The following is a 19,701-nucleotide window of genomic DNA, read 5'->3' as shown; positions in this document are numbered from 1 at the left end:
CGCGCATAGCCTCCCCAGCCTCACACACATTAGGTGCCTTCTCTGCTCTGGTCTGTGCTACCTGCCCCCAAACAAACTGCTCTTCCACAAACTGCGGGGAAGCCTCAGGTGTCAACAGTCCTTCTTGCTCCATGCTAAAGGGATGGCATCAAACATCATCAGAAGCAAATGAAAAAAAAAAAACAAACAGAACATAGTAGTTTTTTAAATATCATGAACAATTTATAGCAGAAAAGGAAGCCTCAAACCAATCAGTGACAGAATACACATTTTTGTTGCATACTTCCCTAGGTCCTTTTCAAGGGGAGGATAGAAAAGACACTTTCTTAGACACTCTTTGCAAGACAAGTTTTTAAAATTACAGATCCTGTTTTCAGTGATGTTATTACAAAAGACACAGCTCTTAACAGTTACCTAAAGACTCCAAGAGGATCAATTAAAATCCAAAGTGTTAAGAGTCAATTGGCCTTTTCCACATACTCATGTAAGTGTCTGAACAGCATCTTCTTTATAAAAAGAAAACCAGAGTGCACCAAAGACCGATTCAGATATTTCTAGATTTCTATTACGTTAATATCATCACAGAACATGTGTTTCCAAGCACACACTTGCATTACTTATTTTCAGATGATAAACAGATGAAATTCTGAGAAAAAAAAATCATTTTAAAGTAGTCCTTTAAATAATTAACTTTTCTAGAGCTATCATTTTACTGCTTAAAATTTTAAAGAAGTTTTATATGATGGAAAAATACTCATACAATGATTCAATATCCATATAAAACTTACTTTGTTTTGCATATATTCTTGATATTCTAAGTTATATTTTTTTAAAAGATCCCTCTTCAATTCATCTGTCCTTGGAAATGCAACTTCCTTCAATTTCTTTGGGGGGAAAAAAGATAGATAAAATTTACTTTTCAAAAGAACCACCTGGTAAACAAATTCAGCTGTAATACAGATTTCAAAAAATTCAAAATAAACAACTACTCTTTTCCCGAAGGAAAGGAAGAAATAAACACTAAATCATCAGCTGGAGTGAACTTACATAGTACACTGATTTCAATGAAGCTATATTAATTTACATCAGTTAAAGGTGTAACTGCTTGTTAAGGAAAGATGGGTCATTTTTCTAACCGTCTGTTATCTCTGTTTTAACAGATGTGTGATGACTAACATTTTTGATTTAGCTGTATTTTATACCTAAAGCTAACTCCAACTTTCATTATTTCAGGTAGGATTGCCACACTTTTCTCTAGGATTCCCTGGACAGAAATAGAACTGCATATGGGCATTCCTTGGCAGGGTACGGGGAGAGCTATTTGCAGAGATATCCACACAGGTAGCTTCCTGGGACCTCCCAGGTAGATTCTTCATTTAAACAAAAAAAATGCCCATCAGTGTTTTCTACTGATGCAAAGGCAACTGCAAAATAGTTTAGAGGCTGTTGGTTAGGGTGAGAATGTGAACATGTGCTTAGTTCTACTGACTTCTGTTGGAGGGGAGCATATGTTAGATGCCTTTTTTCAATAGGGATGTTTTCCTAGATTTTGGTCCAAACTCAAATAAAATTTGGCATGAAGCCTTTTGGCCTTGCAGATAACATTATTCAACTTTAACAGTACAAAAAAGCCACGCAAATATGGCAGTATGAAGCAGAAGAAAGTGTATGCTCTAAAAATTCTCATTCCAGATGTTTTAAATTCAGTATAAGGCTGTATTTGAAAATTCTCTTGTAGCAAAACAATAGTGAAACCATTTTGTATACAAGTGGAGGAAAAAAAAATCTGGTAAAAATGGAACAGAACAACTAAATGCATATTTGGCAATAGAGAAAGCAAAAATATACTTTGATTATTTGGCAGGGTAAGCAAATAATGTACAGACACCAGTAATTCCATACACCTCTCTTTCCCTCTGTTTGCAACAGTCAGAGGTTGGACTATTAGCTGTTCGTGTAACTGGGACCAGAATCAAGCTCTAAGTACTGTTAAGTTAGTGTATTTTAAACATATATATTTTTAGAAATAGATGTACTTGGGTTTCCAACAATCCACAGACTTAATTCAGAGATAGTTCTTGCTCACCCTTTAGAATGATAATTTAATTTCCAGTAATGATCAACTGACTAAACTGAAATAAAACATGAATGAGAAATGGAGAAAGTTCTCAGAACTTCAAGCTGTGGTGGCTACCTTGGGCTTCTGCTTGCACTGGGAAAAAAGGAATGGTAGGAAAGTTTCTTAAAGGCCAGGAAACAATAACCCTACCTTAATAATATCTTGTTTTTCCGGTACTGCACATTGGTGATAGTCTCGGTGACTGGGCAGTTTTTCTACAAACAAGCTAGAAAATTAAACATGCATGTGTTTGCCTTAGTAGTCTGAGGAAGATTCATAATAGCTTTTATGTTGGCAGGGAGATAAGTTTCATATGTTACAAATGTTAAACTTTGCATCCCAGGTGACTTGAGAAGGTTTCTACATACTCATTACTTTAAACTATCACTTAAGTTCTTGTATGGACTGGTATTGGACACATGATGTAATGACAGGAGGTCATTTTCTATGTCGGAATATATTTTGTGTTTTTTCCATTCAGGTTATGGATTCAGTTAAGAAAGGAACAACCAGCACTCAGCACCTGAAAATAGCCCTCAAAAGCACTCTTCAACCTAGCCAGTGTTAAAAAAATCTTATTTCTGCTGTCCTTACATAAAATGCAGAATCTTAGATGGGAAGTCTAGCATGCAGCATTGACTGTCATTAAAGCAGTTATTTCTACCAGACCAACCTGCACAGCTAACTGTAGTATTAAGCCATCTAGCCATCTCGGTTATGGAAACACTCTCAGCTGCAAAAAATTGTTGGGATACGCAGCTCTACCATTCTCCCTGGTCTTTCAGCATTCTGTGCAATGTTCACCTCCAGAGTCTTTTTACAGAGATATATGCATTTAAAATGAACTTGAATAAGCAAGATTCCGTTTTAGTTTTCAGATCATGAGGGAAGTAAGGTTTCCTATTATAAAAATTCTTTTAAAAGCATATAAAAAACCTTTCAAAAGTAGTGAAACAAACCATTCACTCCTACAGCAAATTAGGCGAGTTAAAACACTTAAATCTGCCATGGATGTATTTTTCAGATGGCTATTTTGAGAGTTGTCTTAAAGATATGCAGAAGCTCATAGTGTTCACCTGTTAAAGTCTCAGACCTGTTCTGTAAATATTGCTTTTTAAACCATGCACTGTATTTTTCTGTCAGCATGTTTGTAACAGAATAACCTGCAGCCAAGAGTGCCCATAGTACAGGCTGGTACAGTAATCTGAAAGCTCAGTATATTAGGTTAATTCATGCCTGGCAGTTAATAGACAGATATGACTAATATACTAATAGTTGAGAAGAAATTATAACAAAGACTGTGGTTAGAGTAAAGATCTCAAAACAAAGCTACTCAGTAAGAAAACAATTATAAACATTTTTCTCCTAATTTAAAGGGGTGCCCTGTTTTCACTGTGAGTCTTTCAGTCTACTCAGAATCAAAAGCTATAATGACAACAAACTGTTTCTTACGTTATGAACTTATTATAAAAGACAAAAGCATTTTCCAGGTTTCCTTCCTCCAGATATATGGATGCCATTCGCTCCATCTCTACTCCAGATCTAAAGTAACGACGTGGAGTGATATCTTCATTGATTGTGATATTGCTGCCAAGTTTGCTTAAGGCACGTACTCTCTCCTCTGGAGTCACAGAGATGTCTGTATGGTCAGGAATAGCTACTAGCTTTTTCTGAAAAAGAGAAGAGAGATTAGAAAAAGAGAACAAGACATTATGCCTTCATTAGACCTTCAGCAAGTCATCTCATCCAAGAAACTTCAGCTTTCTTTTTGAAATAGCTAACCTCTTCCTCACTGCTAGCAACAGTTAAAACATTCTTAACATGTTTCTTCAATTTTGTAACAAATAAAAACAATCCTATCCCTCTCCCCAAATCCTCAAACTACAAGAAACCCCGGGGGGGGGGGGGGGAGATAAAATTAAGTCAAGCTCTGTAGAAATGATCAAACGCAACACAAAGTGTGTCATCTTTAGAGTCACCCAAACATGAAATTCTGAAAGGTCTGTTTTAAGATACTGAAACATTTTGGTGGAGAATCTGTATACTCAAACTCCTACTATATGATCCACTTACTCTGCTGCATATAGTCCAGCTGACAAAGAGTTTCCCTAGTCAGGTCAAAAGTTCACTTCAGATGTTCATTTTATAGATTTAAAAGATGCAGCTGAAGATTAAGAAGCTGGAACTAATTCTACTGAAGAAGAAGCATAGCTGCTTATTATAATCATTACCTTCTAAGTGGCTTAATAAGTGGCTACTGCAAATTGCTTCCTCTTACTTTGTTGAAAAGTTTTACTTCTTTCTATTCAAAATGTTCACTTCAACTTCTTAAAAAGCTGATCACTGGAACAAGCTAAAACCCCATAAACCACCTTTATAGAAATAAAATATTTAAATTACAAAGGAGTCCTCAGGCAGAATGTGTGAAGAACTGGCAGAATTCAGGGAAAAAGCGCTGTAGCTAACAAATGACACTGCTAAACAGCTCTTGTAAATTGTTGCTTATCTGAAAGAGGGGGCTGAGCCGTTAGCATTTCTTTGCAATACATACCAATGAACTAACAGAGAATGGCTGCTCCATGGTGCCCTCTGTCTGCAAATCAAGGAAATCACTCTTTTTTTCCAAACTCTCCATCTGGCTACAAAAGACAAGATGGACTGAAGTATCAATCCAGTGCTCAGTATTTGCAGCAAGCTGTCTCAGAGTCTGTTAGTCCAAGGGAAGCTTCAGTACAGATGTATTGATTGTCGTCATGTGCTGGATGAAACAGGACAAGAAGTCACTCAGATAAATACATTCGTATGCTACATAGGTTTGCATGCTGTGCTCCTCCCACTCATTACTTCAGTATACAGTACTTACGTACTTTTTAATAATCTAGAACGTAGCGAGTATCTGGAATTTAAAACAGGAATCTATGAGGGGCTTTCAGGACACTTGTTGACTAGTGGATTTGTTCTAACATTATTACAGTGGATTTGAACAAAATAATTTTTACAAATTTTTACAGCAACTTCAAAAATACTTTCAAGCATTAAGTAAAAAATTAAAAGTTCAAAGAGCCTAATCACAAACCTGATTCCTTCAGCATATGTTTTGACAAATATATTTATAAACAGTGCGAATCTGGCATCTGTTTTCCTGCTAAACCTATAATTAAAAATAAAACCCAGCTTAGCATACGAACTAACAGCAGTAACATAAAGTACAGGAAATGTTTCAAGCACCATTTGTTCCACCTGCCCAACTGGCTGACTTCAACAACACTCAAAATATAATGAAATACGATGAGTCAACTGATAATAATTTGTCCCTGCACAGCTCTGAACAAGTAAAAATAAATAGGTAGACATGTTGCGGTCATCAGAAGAAAAAATCTGAAAAGGAAATGAATTATTTAAATTATGCTGGAAATACAAAAATGAAGCTACTAATGTGGTTTTTCACTTCTATGCTCTCGGTCTAAACAGATTGGATCCTGAATGTCAAACCCACTTTATGTATTGCAAAAAACAAAAAGTGGGTGCAGAGCAGAAGTCCTGCACCCAGAGAAGGTTCAGCAAAGACGTTTTCTCAGCGCATTTCTCTCTAGAGGCCAGAGAGCTCTGGGTTAGAGAAAAACAGTCCTAAGAGACTGTTTTTTTAGCTGGCTCTATTTCTCGAAAGTTAATTCCTGTATTTGAGTCTTCCTCATTTTTCCCAAAACTAACAGTATTTATTAAATCAGCATTTAATTTTCACCATTAGCTCAAGTTTTGTAGGAGACATTAAATTCATGTAAGTAATATGCTTCCTTTATAATATTCAGGTTCTTCCTCTTTAACTTGTAAAAGCCCTTACTGGTATACTTATTCCATTTTATTAAATCAATCATACCCTGCTTTGATAAAATACAAATGACCTATCAATCTAAATGAATATATTCACGCTTGACTTTATACCCATGTTCTCCATTTTCAGGATTTTTATTTTCATCATCAGCTATGCCATAGGTCTGTGAATTCAATTTCATGGTTTATATTTTCAAGTTAAGGTATGCAAAATGCTTGCACAATTTGTAACACTCTTTTGGAAATAAAAAAAATGAAGCTTAGCTTGTATGCCCATGACATCAACATTATCTGTGGCGGTAGCACTGATGAAAATAGTTCTCTAAACAATTTAATTTCATATGAATAGAGCTCTGGTGTAAATTATCAACCTGGCAGCAAAGTCCTATTCGTTGCCTATTCATGGTCTGCAGAAAGACCTTATGGGACCACAGTAACGGAGCATTTTTGCTTTAGCCTACCTCAAGAGTCATACTGCCTTGTGGCTAGTTTCACCTGAAAGCCTCCTTCAGCTGGACCACTGTAGCTGAGGTAGACTTGAAGGAGAGGTCTAAAAGCTTGGCCTGTGCAAAGCTTATATTACTCTTCTTCCCCTACAGCTCACATTCTTAGCAGAAATAAAGTCTTCAGTAGGACACTGTGCATTCATATGGTCTGTGTGAGTCAGGAGCAGTAATAAAAAAATATCTGAGAACTAAAAATAATCTATTTTAGAACAGATGATGTAAAAAAAAAAATTATTCATTCACTTATCTGTTACTTATGAATTTTATTATTTCCCCTTGAAGCACCTGGGAGATTTATGATGGTTGATTGAGAGGCTGCTTATGGTGTAAAGTATGGATATAACTCTGACAAGTACTTTCTAAGTTGCCAAATATTCTAGTTATTCAAGTTATTCTAGAAAATATTGTCCAAAAGCAAGGGGTGCAGAAATGTATTTCTATTCAATTCCCTATTTCGATTCTTTTGAATAAGAAAGTTATTTTTTCATGCACTTTCTCCCTTACAGACTTCCTTCAAAATCTAGTGAGGAAATGAATGTTTAAGATAGTGCTCTTGACATCTTTCCATATGCATGTCATAGGGTACTGACCGTATGGTAATTTCAACTGCTACCACAGCTTTAAGACTTTTCAGCCTAGCTGATGGGCAAATAGAAAAATGTTAGTGCAGCAGGTGGGACACACAAAAGCCACCAGTATTTTGTTTCATGCCAGTATTCCCAAAGAGGTCTTAGTTAAAGAAGCCTGTGGTATCCCCCAGCAAAAGTCTCTTTTGAACTCGCACAGGGAGACATCATGGAACCCTTGCAGATGTTTCTTATCTTGGTTGCCTCTAAGAATATGACGATTAAAAAGATAAGCGTGATTAAGTGATCTTTAACCTAAAGAAGCATTAATAAAGAAGAAGATCAATTAGAACACCAGGTGTATTAAAGAGGAGCCATCTGGTATTAGCAGAAACTCAGACTTCCTCAAAATTGTGTCGGAGCTGTGAAAGAATAACGATGTTCTGCAGCTCTGCAAGCCACTGAGCGTAAGTCAAGCCACAGTGAAAGAGGTCAGCAGAAGAATCACTACAAATAAAAAAGGAAACTTACTTTTTAATTTAGCTTGAGAAGCACATTCAGAAATGGACATTGTAAATAGAGAAGGAATACTAGAAATACTAGGACAACTTCGCATTACATTTACAAAAATGTCAAATGACTCAAACATACTAGCTCTTACAGAAGGCAGCACAATTAAAAAAAAAAAAAAAGAACATGTGCGGTTTTATGACTGCACTACTATATATTATCCTTAACATGTAGACACACTGGCCAGAATTACAAATCATTAAAATGCAGAAGATTAAGCTTTACCAAAAACACCACCACAAACCTGGCTTCTCAGTTCTCTGGTATGCCTCGGTTTGTGCAGTTTCACAGTTGCATTCAGCTAGTCCAAGACCATGGTACTGCCAGGGGGCTCTTCTTGCCCTCAACATACTTTTTTGCACCTCCACTTTGTTGGCTACCGTGACTTCAAGACAAGACAGATCTGATTCAACTTAAAACTGAATAGACTTATTTTAATTAATTACTTGCTTTTGTAATTTCTCGATCTCACAGTGAAAGCGGGGTGGCAGAAACATACACCTAGTGATAGACACACTGTGCTTTTCAGAGGCAGTGCTGTTTCAGATTGCTGTGAACTGGCTTTGAAAATACACCCTAAGAACTTGTACAGGGCTGAAGAAAAATTGCCCAGTCCTGATGAATGACTTCTTGTCTTACTGAAATAAATTCATATTTTACTCTATAAGAGCAAAGAAAAATGCAAATATCAAACCCTTCTGTGTAACTGAAACTAAGTATATTCAAACATACAAAATAGTTATGCTAATACAGTAAACTATATTTCAACCCCAAGCACAGGGAATAAGTAGTTATGCTAGCTTGGACCTGTTTTAGTCAATCAGAGTAGAGTGTAAAGTGCTCTAAATTCTAAGAGTGAATATGCATTTTTCTGCTGTCCACTTTCAAGCACTCCAACAAACTTAGACTAAGTTAATGTTTGAGTCTGTATATTTAACATGCAAATCAAACTTTCTCTAATAATTAATTTGCTGAGTGTCATTATCAAAATACAAGAATTAGGCAATTTTTCCTGATTTCACTGTAGCTATACTCACTTCTCACCATATCCCATTTCCCTCCTTAAAAAACACTTGTCTTCCTACAGGTCACAGCTTATTATATTATATACTAATCCCTTGTAAAATCCAGCTGTATTAACAGAAAAGGTCTCAGCAAGGGGGGCAGTGGTTTATATGGCATTAAAAGTCATTCTTTTTATGCAGGCTAACTAGTATGGTACCAAGTACCAGAGAAGGAACGGAAAGCAAAGGCAGCAATTTAAACTTCAGCTATATGCAAGCAGAGCACAGAGAGTCAGCTGATGAGATAGAGATGGTATAAGAAGACCTGGAGAATGCAAACATGAACTCTCAGTGTTTTTTGAGAAGTCTAGTAGTGTTTGACAATACATCACAAACTCTGCAGTGCCCTCACAGTACACCACACACTGGCATGTTTCTAACAGGCGTTGGCATGGATGGATGTGGACAAACAAGAGCGCCTTTGCTCGTGCTCAGAGCCAGATGGGTAAGAACCAGCTAAGCTTGCAAGCTATGTAACTGTGCTCTGCAATAGAGTAAGGTGGTACACATGGCTGCCTAACGAGGCTCATTAGCTCAAGTGCAGTACTAAATTAATCAAGTTACATAGTTTGTGTTTGCAATGCCAGCTCAGAGACTGGACAGAATGAGCTTGGATCAGTCTACACACATTTCTGTGACGTGCTCTGAAATGCCTATTTACTGTGCTGTATGTCCTTTGCTGATACGACCTGATTATGTGAGACCATGGTGCTCCAGCAAAGACAACGAAGACAAGCAGGGATGTGTTCTGCCAGAGGAGGCACACCAGCGACTGCCAGCAGCCCAGCCGGACTGGCGCTGCTCAAACTTTCTAGAGAAGACAAGGCCACAAAGAGCAGTTCAGAGTACCAGCACGCCCGAGAAACTAGCTGACTGCAGAAACACAAGGACTAAAATTCAACTTGAGGCTGCCTTCTTCAGAAGATGAGGATTTAAAATTTTAAAAGAGGTAGCAGCTTAACATAAATAAATATTAATTAATATATTAGTTTCCATTTTCCCTCTTCGTAATATATTTTCTAAATTCCGAAGGGCTTATAAAATCATAACACTCTGACTTCAATACTGCCAACAACATTTGTCAATATTTTGAATATTGGTCTTATTAAAAAGCTGCCTTAAGGAGATCATTGGTAAAAATTTCAAATGCACTTCCTGATGTATAAGCTTAGCTTCCATTAAAAATATCATTAGCAATGATTTACCCCTTGCATATTTTTAATAATAGATTATTTCAGAAATACTCATCCTTTGTTTGGTATTTTGGTGGACTGTAAAGCCCAGATGTGGTTCCCATCAAAATCATGCACTGGAGTTCAACATGATCCAGATCCTTAAAGCATATCTAGACATATTTGCTAATATAAGAGTTAAAACATGTCATGGTTTTTATGAACTACTCTTGGGATCACTGCTCTGCATTCATCCTGTGGTAAAAAGCTTACTTAAATACTGTAATAGTAGAAGCTAAAATGGTAACACTAAGTGTCACTATACTAGGAAGCATGACGATTACAGACCACCAGAATAAAGATGTGCCTAAAACCATAATGAGGTCAGTCTTCACTAAAATGATCAAATTAGCAAGTGCAAATACCACCTGTTACTTACTCATAACAAAACTAAATTGTTTCAACAAACTTGTAAAAGGGCACATCCAGTGATTGCTAGATCACAAAGGGCTGTTTCATGCCAACTAGTAACCTATGGTGGAGATACCTATACTTCTGTACTCTGAGCTGGATGTTCAAGTGAATTTGGTGAAAGACAGGTTACAAATGCAAGCACCTAACCTATTCAACTCTTTTTGAAATGCCCAGGCCATATATTGGTACAGCATATAATCATTTATACACGCACGTGGGTTTGGTACAACATATTCTAAAAATAACCTAAATAGCTAACTGCTTTCTGTTGGTTCTCTCCAAAAAGCAGCAGCATGTTCATCTGTCGACATGTTTTTTGAAACAACGGTTCGCTATTACAGCAAATGATTCAGCTAGTACACTAAGTAGTTGCTTCCGGAAAAAAACAACAAAGCACTGAATGTAATGGCAAGATCACCCTCCTGTGCAGAGAAAAAAAGTGAACAACCAAAAACAACAGAAGGTGTTTTCAATAGAGAGTAGCTGCAGAAGGAACCACTTGCTGAAAGTCCCACATCTTCCAAATGAGAAGCTGCTCTTCATCTTAGTAGCTCGGCTCCAGGAAACCCTGTCTCAGCGCTGGTTCATAATCTAGCACTTGCCCTTGGCCTCACTGCCCTGCATTGCCAGGATCTCCTTCCAGGCTCCAACAGCTCCCAGAAGCAGTTGGTGAGATATACAGTCATCTCTCCCAGATGTTGGTCAGGGCTATATTCTCTTTTCACCTACTATGAAGGGACAGTCCCAACCACCTCTCCAGCACAATCTGAAGATCTCTTTGTAGGCTTTGTCAGTAGCATACAGAGAGCAGCATCTTCACCCCTTGGGTGCTGAGAGTACCCAAATCATGTGCAGAGGAGATCCTCCACGCACAGATCTGCAGAACACAAATCTAGTGCCACTCTCTGCATGGTTACACCTCTCCATATTCCATCTTACGTCACATAATTCAGCTTTATTTTCACGTAAAGAAAATATGGGTGATAAAAGGACCTGTTTTCCTACAGTTAAAGTTAGCACAATTCTCTGAAGACCTTTAAAGTTATTCTGCAATTATCTGGATGACTACAGTCACTGAATGTAACTACTTAGATACAGTATCATTGACTTTATCTGTTTTCTAATAACAGTTTTCCTCTTGGAAGAGGTACAAATGTTGTTGCATCAATAAGCCACTTCAATAAAATTAGATTGTTACTGGGTCTCCTAAGAACCGATAAACAACTACAACATGCAAATAACATGCAATATGACACATGCAAGAGCATCTCTTCTATGTTTTATGTCCCTGGTAGGGGAAAAAAAAGTTTTCAACACAAAGCCATATATGAATTCTCTTATCCTCATGCACAGGAAGTAAAATGTGTCTCCTTATCTCCCCTTCCACAAAAAGAAGCACACAAAAAGAAACCCTCACTTGCTATCTTGAGGAATAATACGTAACTGATAGTTTACTCCACTGCTCAATCCTCTTCTAGTTCAGCATGATCTTGATTTAGGGTCATATCCTTTCAGTTTCTCCTTTAACATGTGGCATCTATATGCTCAACAAACAGAACCCTGGTCCAACCCATTGATGTTAACTGTTAAAGGTCAGCAACTAAGATGGAGGTGCCTGCTGATGTATGTTTAGAATTCAAGATACCAATAAGTTGATAAGGAAACTGAACTCCTGCTTAGATGAAAAACCCCACCACTACAAAGAGGGGAAAAATTGCACTGTGAACATAGAACCTAAACGCTTTCCCCATAGCTTTAGAGCACAAAAGAGAGCTCTGACCTTCACCTGCAGACCGTTTGGAAGTAAGATCTAATATGTCTGGGTTACTACAATGTAACCCTATGCATTTGAGCTGTAAGCATAGATGGTGGCTTGCTAACAGATTTATTAAGATACTCTGTCTACAAGACTATCAGTCACTCCTAAGAAAATGTTCTGAAAAACAAACTGGAAATACTGAATATTCAAACATGCATCTGAACTACTACTGAACTGTCAAACAAAAACCTAAACCCTCCCTCCTCCGTTATGGTAACACCATTCATTTTCAGCAGAGATGTAGAAAAGCATTTTTAACATAATACATAGAAAATCACCAATGCTAGAATATCTTGGATTAAAGAACAGTAACATCCTTAGGCAGTGACCGAAATAGACTTAGGTTACACAGTACAGCATCTTTCCAATGAACCATTAAAGGGATATTTTAGACAAGGGTCAGAGAAAGAGTACCATTTCCTTCCTTTAGGAAATGCACAACAACCCTCCAACAAAATTACAGTGTACCATCGCACATCAGGCCAGAAGTGGACAGAAATAAAAGAAATAGCTGTTATAATATGATTTATTCTTTGATGATTCTGTTAAAGTACTGAAAGAAATGATACCTGCCACACTGGCAAAATTACAACATAGCCGATAAAACTAATTTCCACTACAGAGACAAGAAGCAGTGTTGCTAAGGGAAACAAGTGGGAGGCTAAGATCAGCACAGAGGTCTGGAACACTTCATAGATTTACAAGAAACAAAGCATGATTCCTTGCAAATTCTCAGGTTTCACAGATTTTCTGTCGGTAGTCCTACTTCTCTCAGAGGCAAAGCCCCACTGAAATGGAAGGTTTTAGAGCCTTCTTTTTCTTTCTATAAATGGCAGTGATTTTTCTGACAACATTTGCTACTTAGTTTTATAGCATTTTCAGATTATAATAAGGACACTTGTTAATAGAGTGAGTTACCAGTTGCAACAATTCATTTGTTTCCTAATCAATGGAGAGAGCTAGACATTTCTGAAGGCCTTTCGACAGTGATTTAGAGGACTTGAAATAGGAATACTTTCTACATTGATTTTACAGACAGCCTACAGCCTCTGTAATACAATTCAGCATGCTGTGTGCTGAACCGTGAGCCATCTAGAGCTGCCAATAGGAAGCACTAAGATAAAGAAAGGGTTGCGTCTGTGCAGGTGCCTGACGCGTGGCATGACTGTGACGTGTCCTCATCCATGTAAAATTTAAAATGCTGGATTTTTTACAAGAGGGATGCCTACAAAACAACAGTGCTAACCTACTACTAGTAGCCTAACTATCGAGTTAGCTTCACTTGGGTGTCTTAATGCTAAATAAAACCTATTGGCTCAATATGAAATATTCATACAAGCAGTTACTGCATCTCAGCTGTGAGGTACAGCAACTTGTAACTTTGAGATATGCCAGCTGGACTTGAAAGAATGTACCTGTCTGTATCTGAATAACACCTTCAATGTCAAGTAAGAAATTCAAGACGTTACACCGTTATTCCCTCTCATTTTCTCCAAGGAAAAAATAATTCCTAGAAGCCAAGAGTTAACACATTTGAAAAAAATCTGTAACTTTAAAACATTATCAAGCTAAAAAAAAGTGGTGAACCGTGAAGGCAACAGGAAATAAAGCCTGATCATTCAGGAATTGTATTGGCAAGACAAGTGTTTTCATGTAATGGACCGATACTTCCACTGATAATAGAAACTATGACCAGAAAATGTATTTTCTGTCATGGCAATCTAAATGTTAAATATTTGTTAAAATGATATAGACAAAGACTTTCATTACAAGCAGCAAACTAATTTGTCAGAAGCCAAACTGGAAGTGTAACCTTCGATACACAAATAAAATCTCATGAGTCAGATAAGAAGAGAAAAAACCTCCATGCATATATGCCAGGCAAACAGAGACCAAACATTTATTTTTATAAAGCATTTGCTCAGTGTCTTCATGCATAGGTCACCTTGTCACTCCTTCAGCACAGTTGAAGATCTCATGACACCCCTCACCTTGAGCTATATACTTTCTCGGCTTGGTGATTAACTTCCAGGAAATGCCATAAGGCCTGATCTTATGCATACTTGCACGTAAAGAAAACCACGTGATAAATGCCTTTGCAGTACTCACATAGCAATATCAGTAATACATGTCTGCAGGACAGATCAAGACACTGAACCCTATTTTCAAACACAATATTGCAATATAAAAACCTTGCACTTACAGCCATTTAAAATACTATATAAAAACATAACCATGAAATTTGCACCTGCAGCATTATGTAGCCTTTGGAAGCAATGCTTCCTACACTTTCCTGTCATCTAAGAAACTCTGCATTTGTCAACAATGACCTTTAGTTATTCATACCTTTAGCACCTTCCAGCTGAACTACAGAAATGCAATTTACCAGACAAAAATGCTTTTAGTACTGGCGAAAATCCAGCTCTTACAGAGTAATGCAGAATATTGCCTCAGCAACACCATCAACCACTAAACTGTCCTGCTCTCTCCTATGGATATCTCATGAAGTTATGGCTCTGTATCCCATTTTCTAGGACCTGTTGATCTAAGGAAATCAAATATACGGCAGACAGCTTTAGACAGTCAACCACTTCAGCCTACAAAGAGGATGAAACCCACTTCTGCGGAAGACAGATCTTTCTGAAAGCTGGTCCGAGCCTAAGGAATGAATTCCCTGGGAACCACAGACCATCTCAGACCTCATAATCTCACCACTTTTCTTCATCAGCACAAGTTGTGCTTTTTCTGCCCATGACTTCTTCAACATATATTCAGAACCATGTGCATATTAAATACATTCCAAAACAAAAGGGTGATTTTTGTCACCCCTCTTAAAAGGGAAGTGCACCCATGTGTGAGAGAGATTAGTTAACTGCTCAGTGCAGTCTGGAGAGAAACTTAGATCCTACAGAGATGAGTATGAGGTACAAACGGAGCAGAAATAGCTTATGAAAGAGTTACAGATGCGCTGTTTCTTCTTTTTATATTCTTCCTTCTCTTTCTGCCCTGAGGATATTCTTTCATTTGCATATGGCTAGAGACAGGAACAATTATTAAAAAATGGAGTACTGTTACAGGTTTGGGGTTTCTCTGAAATATGATAAAGTTGTTCTGAACCCTGCTCACCACCATCCTATAATCACCTATTTTTATGGACACAGTGTAAGCGGCAGCTTTACACAAACACAGGCTCACTGCTCCCCCACCTTCCTGCAAAATGAGAAGAGAGAAGTTGTCAATGACCACACTGCCTACGGTCCATCCCTGCTCCACGAGGTAAGGCTGCTCCAATGCATGCCCTGCCTGAGGCTTCCAGTAGTTATGCCTTGCCTACATCAGGCCTCCTCTTGCTGATGGTGATTTCCAACAGGCCCTTTTGGGTTCAAGGAATGACTTGACAACTTGATGGCGATGGGTCAGAGGACGTTCACGGGAGCAGCCGAGCTGCTGGAGCCGCCGGCTTCGCCACAGCATGGGCCGTTACAGACGGGCCCCAGCAGGGCCCATGTGAGCATCGCGGGGGGCAAGGGGGCAGCGGACCGGGATGTCACCGGTCACCAGGAGCTGCGCAGCCTGAAGCGGCCTAGCCAGGCTACCCCCCACGACCCCCGCCACATCCCAGCCCCCGGGATGGGGGGCAGCTCCCGCCGCCGCCGCACGGCGCTGCTTCTTTCTCCCCCTCTCGCCTGAGAAACCACATGCGCCAAATAACAGGAGCGAGGCGGGGGCGGGGGGGCGCCCGGGCGCTCCCGCGCTGGAAACCCGGGGAAGGCGACGGTTGCTTACCGCGGAGCCGGGCTGCTCCCGGCCGGCGGGCGATGCCGCGCGGTGCCGCGTCTCGCATCCGTGTGACCGGCCCCAGCGGCCGCCGCGGCTCCCGCTAGAAGCGGCTGCGAGCGGCCGGCGCGGCGCAGCGCGGCGCGGCGGGAGACAAAGCGCGGGGCGCCTGACACGCACGCGGCGCCCGCCCCCGCCGCCGGGGCGCAGCTGGGGGAAGGCGGCAACCGCGGGGCCCGCCTGGGCCGCCGCCGCCGGGCGCGGAGGAGGGCGCCGCTGCCCTCGCCTCGCGGCCGCCGGAGGAGAAGCGAGCGGGGAATGGGGGCAGGGAGGCAGGTGCTGCCCGCGCCCGGCGCCGCAGCGAGCAGCCCCCTGCGGTCCGCGCTCTGCCGCAGCCGGCCCAGGCTACGGTGCGGAAGGAGGAGCCTGGGCGGCATGGCCGCGTCCAGCTCTGCCCCGCGGGGAGCGCGGCCCGGCCCGGCCCCGCCCCGCCGCCCGCACGGTGCTGCCCAACGGCCGAGGGCGCGCGCGCCCATGAGCCGCCGCCGGCCGTTAGCGCCCAACGGGCGCGCGCAGTGGCGGCCGGCGGGTGCTGTGGCTTTGCCACACGGGAGAGCCGGAGCGGCGCCAGCGAGAGCGAGCGGCCCCGCCTGAGTGTGCAGCAGCGTGGGAGGAGAGCAGCGGGGGCGCAGGCCTGCAAAATTAGGTAGAGACGTAGGGAGACGAGTCTGTTGTGTGCCGTTTGTGGGCCCACGAGGCAGGTTCCTAAGGCAGGGTTAATGCATCGCGCCCGGTATTTGTTGTAGTTCTTACCTTGTGTGTTTCCCTCCTCTGCGATTTTACATTCCTTATGTTCAGTCCTCATTTAAATAAGTTCATATGTGCTTGAGTATTAATGGGCATACATACTTTATCTAGGCTAGTTAAAACTTGGAGGGGGTTAAGTAAGGAGAAACATGAATTAAGGAAAACTGCTGCTAAAGAAGGTGTCTGTGGATAAGGGGCCATAGGAGAGGAAGGTTTAAGTGAAAGTGCAGTGGGCAATCTGTGACTGTGGTAGGTGACAGGAAGGTTCACTGGAGATGAAAGGACTTCCCCCCCCCCCCCCCCCGACTAGTCCATGGGAGGTGTCTGGATGGGACACTTAGGGTGGGTGGGGACATGGGGGGGAAGAAATAAAGTGCAGGTGTCGCGTGCTGTGGTGCTGGGCCCCAGTGTAGTTCTCTTTGGCTTCTCCTGGATTGCACTCGAGGCATCTGCCAGGATGCTGGTATGGCTAGGAAGGTCTGCAGGGTAGCAGAGCTGATGCTGGAATAAGGCTACTAGTGTGTGCTGTGGCAAGAGAGTGGGCTGTGCCTGGTGCTCTAGACAGAGGCTTTATCAGCATGCCAGGAGACAGGGAGATCGCTAAGTCTGATTCCCCCACTTAGGCTGTTTCAGTCTGTGAACATGAATAACCTGGCCGCGTTGCCTACTGCATGGAGTCAGTTTCCGCTCTGCGATCTGCACAGGCAGGAGCCAGATGAAGGACTGGGAGAGGGAGGAAACATGAGAGCAGAATGATGATGGTGATGGTGGTGGTAGATAACTCTGGTTGGGTGGCTTAGGTAGGAAATAGAGGCTGTCCACATATCCTCCTTCCCAAAGGTCGTCTTCTGAGGAGAAGGCATCAGAGCCAGGGGTTGCAGCCTAGGGTTTTCCCAGGTTGCTGCCCCAGCTCTCCATTGGGAATCCAGACAGGTCAGGTCCGCAGAAGCGTTTGTGTGCCTAACCCCCTTGGCAGGCCTAAGTGTTCCTTTCTTTCTGCTTTGCTCCCAGCACAATGGGGATAATAAGGTCTTCTTCCAGTGGCCACAGTGTTGGAGGCGTGGATGGCCTGCCTCATCCGTCTCATCTGTCAGGTGTCCAGGGGTGCAGTGTTACAGGGGACCAAGCCAGTGTGACTTCGGTGCCTTAGTGCATTCTAGTATGCCCTTTCTGCATACTAGAAAGTTCCTTTAGCTGCAGTTTTTTGATGAAGGTCCTGAAGTATGAGTCCATCTTCTTGAAAATACAGGCTCCGGTCTGTGTTGTGGTGGAGAGTTTCTTTGTGCTCAGTGGTGCTGTTCAGGTGTGTTCTGTTCATCTCAGAGAAGAAGCAGAGGTGTGAGGGAGCCTTGCACTGCTACAGGGATATAGTCTAGTTAGCCAACAGTCTTCCAGGGGGAAGCATAAGGGGTGTGGATGTTGTACTTGTCCAGGCACTGATCATTCCAGGATTGCATTCCTGATGGATGTTAATAAGAAGAAGACATTTGGTTGTAGGGAACTGTATTGGTAAGTAGGGAGCCTGTCTGAAGGGCATTTGGAAATAGATTTTGTCTTGTGTGAGAGAATTTGGTAACCCTTTGAAAATGTCAGTTGTGTCAGAGGTGGCGTTAGGCTGAAATATCAGTTCTCTGTAATCGTGGCACCTTTTGATATTCAGCATGGAAGATCCTGCATGCTTCTTTCTTTTCTGAGTGATGTCGTTCACTGACCTGAATGCTTCTCTATGGCTCTTACATGGCATTGTTCCTGTGGCTAGTTCTTCCTGTAACGGATGGGGAGGTCCTCTGGAATAGCTTGAAGTTTATGTGCTTGAGTGCCCCGTGGTGGCTGCTTCCGAGCAGAGCTGAGTGAGCTCGTTCTTAGACGTGCATGCACACAACTGTGTTTCGAGGAACTCCTAGATCCCGCTTCCTTCCTCTCCCAGAACCCATCTCCAGCGTCTGCCCTTTGCTTGCCTCAGCCTGGCAGAGCAGTGTGGCCTGGGTCCCGGAGAACCTGGATTCATGGTTATCGCTGAATCTGTGGTAGGGAAAAGGCACCACTGGTGAGGGTGGAAGGAGTCTGGTGTTGTGATCCTTTGTTTTCTGTCCGTTCCTTCACACAATTTGTGCAGTGCCATGCTGTTAGGTTCCTAGCGTGCAGCTTGTCTGAATGTTAGGTGGTGCCGCAGACGCGTGAGAGCAGAGGTGGAGGGCTTTACTGCGAGACAGGCCAAGGAGGCACTTGCTTCCTCTTTGCCTGAGCTAGAATTCTTTCTTTAGCTTCCCCTCCCTTCAGACGTAAAGCTGTCGTTTGTATTGCAGGTATTGTTTTACGTGCCTATGCAACATCTCCCCTGCTACGCTGAGGAGAAGGGCTAGGTCTGTTCTGAGTTCTTTGGGGGTGGTCAGGCCACTGGGAGATCATAAGCAGTGTGGTGTAGGTGAGAGTAGCTGCTTTCTGGTCTGTGTGTCTGGGACTGCCGACATCTCCAGGGGTTGTGACATCAACTCCCACTGATATCACAGGTTGTTAGACAAGGTTTGTTATCTCCTTAGCATATGTTTTCTATATTGCATGAGACAAATACATTTTGCCTAGATATTGATATCCGTCTGCCAGATGATGACTGAATGGGTCCCATTTGACAGGAGTCTTGATTCAAGAGTCTAGTTTTATGCTCCCACTCAGAAATACCCACAGTACCTGAGCTACCCTGTCTTTGCCTGTAGTGGCAAGTGCTTTAATGTGATCTTTCACCTACTGGATCATCTTGTAGGTGAGCAGAGAGGATGCACTAATGTGGTGAATTGAGAAGCTGGAAGAACTAGCAACAATTGCCAGTACCAAGAATATTTCTTGAGATGGATGTACTGCTGTGTGATGGGTCTGCATTTCCTTAATCCTCAGTTGTCAGGTTATAAGTATGAAGACATTTGTAATCTTTCTAGTCACGGGGTTTAAGTGGGAATGCATGAACAAACCGTTAGTAGGTGTGTGGGCATGAGGGGCAA

General features: G+C 41.7%; 1 protein-coding gene across 2 annotated transcripts in view; it reads right to left on the bottom strand.

Annotated features, from left to right (window-relative positions):
- STAMBPL1 (STAM binding protein like 1) overlaps positions 1-16,357 on the bottom strand; it is a 33,303-nt gene extending 16,946 nt beyond the window's left edge. Inside the window, exons 1-5 of one of the 2 annotated variants that reach the window (XM_026094176.2) lie at positions 15,908-16,357; positions 4,671-4,877; positions 3,572-3,789; positions 2,270-2,345; positions 789-884 (exon numbers count right to left, since the gene is read on the bottom strand). In XM_026094176.2, the coding sequence (XP_025949961.2) occupies positions 789-884; positions 2,270-2,345; positions 3,572-3,789; positions 4,671-4,754 (474 nt within the window). In that variant the 5' untranslated portion in view covers positions 4,755-4,877; positions 15,908-16,357. The remainder of the gene's footprint in view (positions 1-788; positions 885-2,269; positions 2,346-3,571; positions 3,790-4,670; positions 4,878-15,907) is intronic. The other variant, XM_026094175.2, reaches the window with a different exon arrangement.
- Between the last annotated feature and the right edge of the window lie 3,344 nt (positions 16,358-19,701).

Source organism: Dromaius novaehollandiae, chromosome 6 (genome assembly GCF_036370855.1).
Source record: "Dromaius novaehollandiae isolate bDroNov1 chromosome 6, bDroNov1.hap1, whole genome shotgun sequence".
In the NCBI taxonomy this organism is placed as follows: domain Eukaryota; kingdom Metazoa; phylum Chordata; class Aves; order Casuariiformes; family Dromaiidae; genus Dromaius; species Dromaius novaehollandiae.
This window is presented reverse-complemented; position numbering and strand designations above follow the sequence as displayed.